The sequence below is a fragment of the Lepeophtheirus salmonis genome, chromosome 8 (genome assembly GCF_016086655.4).
Source record: "Lepeophtheirus salmonis chromosome 8, UVic_Lsal_1.4, whole genome shotgun sequence".
NCBI classification, from domain to species: Eukaryota; Metazoa; Arthropoda; class Copepoda; order Siphonostomatoida; family Caligidae; genus Lepeophtheirus; species Lepeophtheirus salmonis.
In genome coordinates this window covers 21,430,274-21,439,831 of record NC_052138.2, presented here as the reverse complement: position 1 = coordinate 21,439,831, position 9,558 = coordinate 21,430,274, and the positions used below count along the sequence as shown (strand labels likewise).

The following is a 9,558-nucleotide window of genomic DNA, read 5'->3' as shown; positions in this document are numbered from 1 at the left end:
GAACACTTTTATTTTAGTAATTCTTATTAAAATATAAAAATTACATCCCAGGAATATATTGATCATCCATATAATATTAGATTATTGCCTTATCCTAATTCCAAGTACAGTTGTAAATCCTTCATTTACAATTATTTATCTCATTTTTTAGTTGCAACTTGTACAATTGTATCCAACATATATACATGGAATAAACTTGAACGAAAGACCATACAACTAGGGAAATAAATGTTTCTTTCTAAAAATATTAAATAAATATTATTTTTCAACGATACATTCATAAGCTTATAGCTATATCTTGGTTTCTCAGCATAAATGTGCAAAAAGTATTTTTTTGTCCCAAAATTTGCAACTTTTGTACTAAATAATACACAATTAGATATTCTACTTCTTTTTTTTATAACATTTTTGATAAAATGTCCAATATCTTGTGCAAAATCTATGTATCAAAGTTTTACAACGTTACATATGAAAAATATGTTTGTTCATCATATTTAATAATAACGACACTTTGGATCAGTATTTAAATTGGGTTTGTAGTAGAGTTATATAAAACTATTCCGATTGTGCGGTATACCTGTGCTAAAGTGGCACACGGGTACTAACACATTTAAATTTGTAAAATACTTAATTGATATTATAACATGTACATGCAGCACCATGAGGTTAAAAAAAAATCCAATCACGTAAAAGTCAAATTTCTTTTTTTGAAAAAAAAAAAATATAAGAATGTAAATTGACTAAAAAAATAAGTCCTTGCAGTTTTTATCTTACTACCTCAAGCATCAACAAAAGTTCTATGAACGTCTCTGTAAATGCTTGTAAAATGCCCATTTTTCACTTTTATAATAAAAATATATCAAAAAGTTCAAAATACTGATGCATATTTGGAACCGGTACAACACTAGTAATAAAGATTAAACCCGTCGGCCTGCTCTTTCATACTAAATTAGACTAATAATCTTATTGATGAAGATTAACATCTTAATATCATTTAATATAATATGTATTTACGTTTGTACTGTGTGACTTTTAAAAAATGATCTTAAATATTCTAAATATGTTTGATAAGATCAATAATGTGTGAATTAACTCCTAATAGGTAAGTACGTAGAAGCAAATTTTTGATTTAATTAAATAAGCAGTTATTTGAAGAGAAGAAATCGTATAAAATATCTGTAATATTTTTTTCCTTGTATAATAGATAATAAACATATTACATAAATATTAAAATATTTATTCATAATATAATTTAGAATTCCTTAATCCCATGTTCTGCATAGAAAAATAAATTTTATGCACAAAATAGCAGGGAAAAATTAAAATTATTCAAATATTAAGTTTAAATAGGATTCAATCAAAAAAATTGTCAATTCATAATAATTAAAAGATACGAACCCATCATAGTTATTTAAATGCTGATGGTTTTTTTTTCTATCTTCAAAACATGCACATTTGCTTAGCGCACGCCTTGGACGCATTCAAACGCTTCCTCACACGCGTTCTTTTTTCGCTGTTTATTTCAGTCATCAGAAAAAGAATTCAGTTTCTTTTCAGTCGTTGTATTATTGTGAGGGCCGGATCCTATCACTTATTTAAGAAAAAATAAATTAAATCAAAGTGTTAGAAATGCCCAAAGACAAACATTCTTAGATCTTAAGAGAAATAAAAATATTTTTTATTTTCATTGTTAAAATATCTAATTGTCATTGCAAGATTTTAAAAATGTGTAAAAGTGCGTGTCTAAAGTATTTATCCCTGCTGTTGCTACTATTTATTCTTGAAAAGAGCAACGGCTCTATAGTACGAGTGGAAAAAGGAGTTTACTCTCGTATCACAGTTGAAATAGGACATCAAAGTCAACCAACGGATTGTCCACAGTTTTTTGCACGTCTTGAGGTAAGATTTTTTTAAATATATTTTGTTCCCTGGCCACAGAATAGCTATGCTAATATCAATTTGGAGAATGTATTTATTTTAAAGAATAAGAGAAATAGTGAAAAAAAACCATATGGCATTTCCGATATAAGAAGAAAAATGTACATTTAAAATGAAAATCTGTCAATTAATTCATATACTTTTTGAAAGGAAATAAGAACAGCAGATTTTTTTATTCCTTTTTCTCCTTCAATATGTAAACATATTTACTTTGACCATGTTGATTAACAAAACTTACGAGAGTAATTATCAGTCATAATCACTTGACTATCAACCAGTGATTATGTTAATTGCTTCAATATAAGGAGATAAAAAAATATACACTTTTAAAAAGGTGTTCTTAAATCTAATATTCAACGCTGCCTTTGATTAATGAAAGACTAATAGTATATTTTTTTGACGAAATGTAATTTCATTTACATATTTCTATGAGGTTTTTTTATATCTATTAATGGATCTACTACTATTTTTACTTACAAACTTTGTTCTCACACATTAAATTAAATTGAAAAAAAAACTTTAAAAAAAACTTGTTGTGCCTCTCACAACACAACCATAGAGCTAAAATAACATGTACACATAAAATAAAATCTATGAGAGAATTGCTTATAGTAGACAAATGACTTCCTCTTAAAAATACATATGTATTTATATATAAAACCATCTCTATGTTCTTCCATGTTAGCAAAAAAATATATATTTTGACTGTTTGAAGATCAGTTTTACCAAGAATTTAATCATAATTTTGGTAAATAACAATCAGCAAAACAAAAAAAAAAAGATTGAATAAATAATATATTTGTTAATCTTATACATAATTTCTGAATTACTTTGTAATATACAAAGAATGACTAATTCACCGAGCAAAGTGGACACTCTGGCTCTGTGAAGAAGAAAAAAAATGACAAAAAGTTAATTAAAATGAACAGTTGCGAAGGAAGTTGTTAATTGCTGTTGCGTGGAATTACAACTTTGTATTTGAAGCTGAACAAGCCTTTTTTCTATGTATATGTATTTAAAAATGTAGGACCAATGAACTAACTGAGTAAATCAACTAATAACAACAACATTTAGTCTGTATATGTATAAGTTTTTGTTCTTCTGATTGGTTCCATTGACAAAAAAATTATTTCAATTATTTTCTTTTGGGGTTTCACTTTATACTTTGCCCATAAATCAAAAAAAAAAATCTTTCTTTATTTCTCACCACAAGAGTTCGTTTCTTTTTTTTTTTCACTAGATTTATATATTTTTTTCTTAAAAGTGTCACTAAGTCATGCGCCTACTTACTTAATAAGCCTCAAGTGTATATTATATATATATAAAATACCCAAAGCTCAAAGACTGTTATTAAAATTCTTCACACTAAATTAACCCCTTAACGAACTTTTTGTTCCTGTTGAGTTTTTTGGCTATAAAACATTGACTGAGTTAAAAAAAGATATAATAAAATATATAAGATTTGAATTAACCGGGTAAATATTATCAACTAATTGTATTTAAATTTGGACTATTAATATATATGTGAATCAAATACTAGAATTTGGCTAATTTACCAGCCGTAGTCATCAAATTATAAGAATACATCAAATATATTTTCCAAATTTGTAACAATGTCTTGTAAAGTTGTATGCAAAGGTGGGAAAAAGTTCTTATATTCCAATTCGAGTATTAGGTCTCTACTCACATTTTAAAGACCTTTATTTTATCAAGTCCTAGATTATTTTAATTGACTCCCATTCAAGTTCTCAGATTTATTTTGAGCTCATTTCAAGTACGTCATATTAATATAAGGTCCATAGTATTAAGGCTTTTCTAGATCATCATAAAATAAATTTCGAGTCTAAGTCGAGTCACGAGTCTTAATTATCCAGTTGAACTCAAATTGCGAGTGTTTGATTGTGAGATACATTTTAATTCGAGTCTAAGTACCAACCTCTGGTTGTATGCATAATAACAAATTTGAAATTATCAGAATACCCTTTAATATATGTACATTTCACATATAAAACAAATGAATTTTGATTATATATCTATGATTAGATATTTTCCGATATTAGAAAACTTATTTCAGTAGTTTTGTTGTTGTGAAGACAGAAATAAACGCCATTTTGATATCTATAATTTATTTGGTAAAATGTCATTTCGAGAGAAAATGATTCATTTACGTCACATAACACCTGTTGTTTCCTTTCTCCCTTTCTCTATTATATACACATTTAATATATTTTTCGTTCAAGAAGAAGTTGTAAGAAGGGAGGAAAAAGTACACTTAATGAGTGGCAAACAACCCATTATTGCCACCTGGTTTCCTATAAAAAACACGTCTTAATTGCGCAGGTTCCTACATATATAGATATATCCTTACAAGGACCCTTAAAAGTTGTTATATATATATATGTTTTGACAATGTATAAGGTTTTAATAGTACTTTTATAATATATATGAATTAGGGTATACCATCAATAATTAGTCTAAATGTATTTATTATGCATGAAAATACTTTAATGGCCTCAAGGGAAAAAATAACAATCATAAAAAATAATTTCTTTTTTCCCTTCTGATTGTTTCTTTTAACACTGCACTTGTGAAGGAATGTCTATTGAATTAGTTCCACTGATTTAGATGACAATTGACACAGCATGATGTCTACCGATTGACAATGGCCAGTTAATGATGATTATTATTAATAATCAATGATAACGAATATATATAATTAATTCCTTTATTTTACTCTTTTCAGAGCCTATTGAATGAAACATCCTACGGACTTTATAGACTTTCTCAAAGCAAGGGCTACATAGGAGATTTTCAAATCATTCTCCCCCCTACGTGGGATGTAACTCAATGCCAACCCTCGCGATTCAGTCGCATTGTTGCCTCTTCACAACGTTCCTCATCTCCAGACTTTTTCATCTCTCCTACAAATGATTTAGAGGAGCCAAGAGCAGAGCAATTTGGGAGTTGCGGCTCTATGGGATATCGTATACATGTTCCTAAATCCTTTTTTGATTTCGCACTCTTTCAAGATTCATGGGAGCTACGAGATAGAGGTACATAATTTTCTTCTTTTTTCTAACTTCTTTTGATGAAGTAATTTTCTTGTAAGAAAAAGAAAATAAAAGATGGGGTTAATTTTTTTTTAACTCCATTGAATAATTAGAATTTTTATAAATAGCCAAAAAGCAATTAAATGTAACTCATGATTCCTTCTCCCTTGTATGTATCTATATACTAAATACAAACGTATCCATAGTTAGTGATACCCTAACTTTCACCTACTTTTTTTTCAGGTCAAACTCTTCTTAGAGAATGGGCCAAATATCGCTATGGTGTCTTTCCCGAAAATGGATTCAAAGGGGATCCCCTATACCCTCATATGTATGCTGATGGGAATGAAATGAAATTTTCCTCTGGTTGCTCAAATGCTCAACCTTTCTGCTCTCTAAATCAAACATATGACAAATATGCTCCAACAAAACAAAATCTTCTTTGTGAGGGTCAGAGATCATCCCAAATCATTAATCATCACAAGGATTTTATTAAAAGAAGCCCCAACCCTGTTTTATTACTCAATAATGAAACGGAGATCCTTCCTGTCATGATAAATGAAGATATTATAACTCCCAAGGATCCGACTTTTAGCTATGTCGTTGGTAAATCCAGTACTTTCTCCATCCTTTTGGATCGGACAAGCATAATGGGTATCAATAACCGATGGACAAACATCAAAAGAGCTTTTTATAGATTTATTCAGTATATTCCTGTTGGAACACAACTAAATATTATTTCATTTGGATCAGAGTCGGTGATTGACTTACCTGCCACCATTGTGACAGACTCAAACCGAGAGGGTCTTCACGGAAGAATTCCTCGTAAGGTTCTCGAGGAAGAAGAATATGCATGTGCTTCATGTGCTTTAAATGTTAGTTTCAACTCTTTAAGAAATTATTTAGGAGAAACAGAGCCTGGTAATGTAATTTTGGTCACTGGATCTCCTAGTAAGCCCAATGAAGTAGAGGATTTGCTTCAAGTGATTGAAGATGCACCTGTTCGTGTATTTCCAATCATTTATCCAGGAACAGCACATCCAGATGTCCTAGCTTTTTCCGTCTTTGGAAAGCAATATTCCATTCCAGAAGGTTCATCCAACCCAGATCCCCTTTCCATCCTTTCAGAAACCCTAATGGATATATTAAAGGAGGCTGAAGGCATTCAAATACAAAAGGTACATGAGACAAAACATTCTCGGGAGCTTGAGGTCTCCGGTACGTTTACTATGGAGGAGGACATTCTCCACAAAATGTCTGTGACTCTTAGCATAGATGATGAAGAAAGAGTGGAGTTCTTTGAAATCATAAATCCCTCTGGAAAGAAACATTTATTCTCAAAGTTTGAGGATGGGATGGTGGTGTTCAATCATCCTGGTCTTGCAGAGTCTGGAATTTGGACATACCACGCCAAACTTTATCCAGAGACAAATGTTATGAATCACATGAGTGTTGACGTTGTAAGTCAGTCCAATAATGCAGAATCGGAGCCCTTTATTCTCGAAGCCTTTTCTTCCGTGGGGCATATGGAAGTAGATGCCTACAACACTTCAAATCCTGTTATACTGTATGCAAGACTGACCAAAGGTCTTATGAAGCCTGTTATCAAGGCTTTTGTGACTGCCAAGATATACAGACCAGGAGACGCGGAACCCATTCAGTTATTAATGAGAGACAATGGACTTGGATATCCGGATATATCAAAAAATGATGGGATATACTCAGTATATTTCTCAGAATTTGCTAGCATACCTGGATATTATAGTGTTCAAGTATCTGCCAGTCATAACGAAGGACTTGCAAGAACGCCCAAATCCATAAAGATCACTGAAACTGTTCCTGAGGGTCCATTTAACACTTTAGGTAAGGAGACGAAACGCTTAACAATACATTTATTTATTTAAAAACATGTTTTTTTTCATTCTTATAGAAATTAAGTCTCAAGAGTCCGAGTCCTGCTGTGGAAGTATTATAAACTATGAAGAAACCATCCCTGCCAATCCCTTTCACCGACAGACTGTCGGTAATGGATTTTATGTTAAACAAGGTCTTTCAGACAATTCAGATGTGTCACCCCCAAGTCGAGTCCTTGACTTAAAAGTCGAGGAGTACATTGAAGATTCATTATATATGAAATTAAAATGGACTGCACCTGGTGGTGATTATGATAAAGGAAAAGGTAAAGGACCATTTCCATTCCTTCTCTATTCTGAAATTATATCTTCTTCTTCTTTTCTTTTTTTTTTTTTTTTAAATTATCTTTAAATAACTTATTATCAACAAAGGTGGTCTCTTTTTATTTTACGTGTGTACGAGTATATAATTTCACGGAAAAAATTATGACTTTAATTTTTCATTTTCATTTCTAGCATCAAAGTATGAAATCCGCTGTTACACAAGTAGAGAGGCACTTGAAGGTGATTCATTCAGTGATAAAGGAATACTCGTTCACGCATCTTTTACTCCGGACCCCCTTTCTTATGGCCATGAGCAAAGTTGTAAAGTTGGGATTCCATGGCCGAATGAAAAATTTTACTATGCTCTAGTTGCATTTGATGAGAGTGGAAATTCTTCTCCTATATCAAATGTTGCATCTGCATATATCTACGAAGCACCCACTACAACCACGCTCCAAGGTGATTATGAATTATCAGGAGCCTCTGTTGAAGGGAATCTTCCATTCATGGAGTCCACGGGTCGGGATGTCTATGAACGATCCAAACAAGTTCGTGTTTATGTCATTACAGGAACGGTTGTTGGACTCTTAATTCTAATCATTGCAATCATTGGCATCATTCTTCTTCGTACACGGACAAAGAGAGCACAGTATGATGGAGAAGAAAAGGACACTTATAAAACATATGAGCCAGCTGATTCAAAACCTGGACCAATTAATGAAACAACAAAGACACCGAATCTGAATGACTGGTTGGATTCTCTACCTCGTTCAACAGGGAGTCCAGACACAACAGCACATGACCTTAGTGTCGACGGAACTCTTGTTAAGCGAAATCATACTCTATCCAAAACAAATCCATATCGTCACAAAGTACTCACCAATGGGAGCTTCCTGAATCTCAAAGAGAGTTGTGATGACGCCTCCAACTCCTCGTCTCGTCCAACTACGTCAACCACAGATCCTGATTCCACATCAGAGCATTCAGAGTCATCTCCTCACCGGCGAGCTAGCCATTCCCATAGTACTGGAGGAGCCCCCAACTCCATACTAAAGAGGAGTAACACAGTCGTGAATACTCCAATAGACACTGACACTGCTCGTGCTATTATAGACACATATACCACTGGTCATTTGTTTAACAGATCTCCAAACTATTTCAGTTTCCGTGAAAACTCTACTTCCATGGATCATGGTAACCTAGATCCTCCTCCAGGATTCTCCACAGACTACCCTACACGACAAATGAGTCATAAAAAGAAAAGGACAGAGTCTGTTGTGTAAACAAACTTCTAGTTAAAACAACATACAACAACTACGAAAATAAACCGTCATTTGGCTGTGCAAAAAAATTAATAATATTCTTTTATGAATATTATTTGTATGTTTTTTTCCCCATTTTTATGTACGCTCTTAGAATCCTAGAGACAAAATCTCTCATTCTGTGATATTTATTCTTCCTATATAATTATTGAACTACATATATTTTTTTACCTTGTGAATTTTATATCATGTCAAGAAACGAATAATATTAATTATAATTTAATAAAGTCTTATTACGAAAAAAATATATTTCATTTTGTACGATGCCTTTTCAATATAAATGGTCCGTCAACATAAAATCAAAATAGGATAACTTTTTACTAAAATTATTCCGGGATATATTTTTAATATTACACATCAATTTATTCATACAGTATTCGGATTAATCCTTTAAAAACAGTACAAATTATATTTAAAGTTGAGAAAAAAATTTCAAGCATAATTAACAACAAATAATATGGTTGTGTTCATATAGTAAATCAATCATTTCAAAGAATTTGAATATTAAGCGTCCACCATATGTATGTGGCCCATAATTTTCAAATTCAAGTTTTTGAGCTCTGTATCAAGTCGAATTCGTGTTAGAAGAATATATACCAATTTTCGATTTGGGTTGCGTTGGAGTTTTGAGAAATTTCCAATTTTTAATATGTAAATTAGTTTCTCCGTTTTCAATAATCAAGTATTTTACTGTGACCTTTTGAGTGATACTAAAAATTTGACTTATCATTAATTTGTATGTTTCAAGTTTTTATTTTGAATTCAAATAATGTCGAAATTTCCCCAAAAAGATATGAAGAACAGGTTTGAGTAACTTTTATAAAAATTGTGCACTCTATTAATGTCAATTTTTGTTCAAGTTCGAATAATACTCGAATCCAACACTGAAATACATATATGAAACAATGAGCTATTACAGGGGCGTCCGTAGGGGGTGGCCTGGAAGAGATGTAACTCCCTCCAAATTTAGTATTTTTTGGCTTGTTACTTGATTCTTTTTTTGGTCAAGATGAAAAAATTTCCACGAAAATGTTGGTGAAATTTTTTGTATTCGGCCAAATTATACAGCAG

The 9,558-nt window shown here is 31.5% G+C and overlaps 1 protein-coding gene across 1 annotated transcript; it reads left to right on the top strand.

Annotated features, from left to right (window-relative positions):
- Window positions 1-1,544: 1,544 nt before the first annotated feature.
- Window positions 1,545-8,732, top strand: LOC121122766 (calcium-activated chloride channel regulator 1). Its single transcript, XM_040717805.2, has 5 exons — window positions 1,545-1,899; window positions 4,682-4,991; window positions 5,232-6,851; window positions 6,919-7,167; window positions 7,358-8,732. The coding sequence occupies exons 1-5, from the start codon at window positions 1,726-1,728 to the stop codon at window positions 8,446-8,448; spliced, it is 3,444 nt and encodes a 1,147-aa protein (XP_040573739.1). The 5' UTR covers window positions 1,545-1,725; the 3' UTR covers window positions 8,449-8,732.
- Window positions 8,733-9,558: the final 826 nt, after the last annotated feature.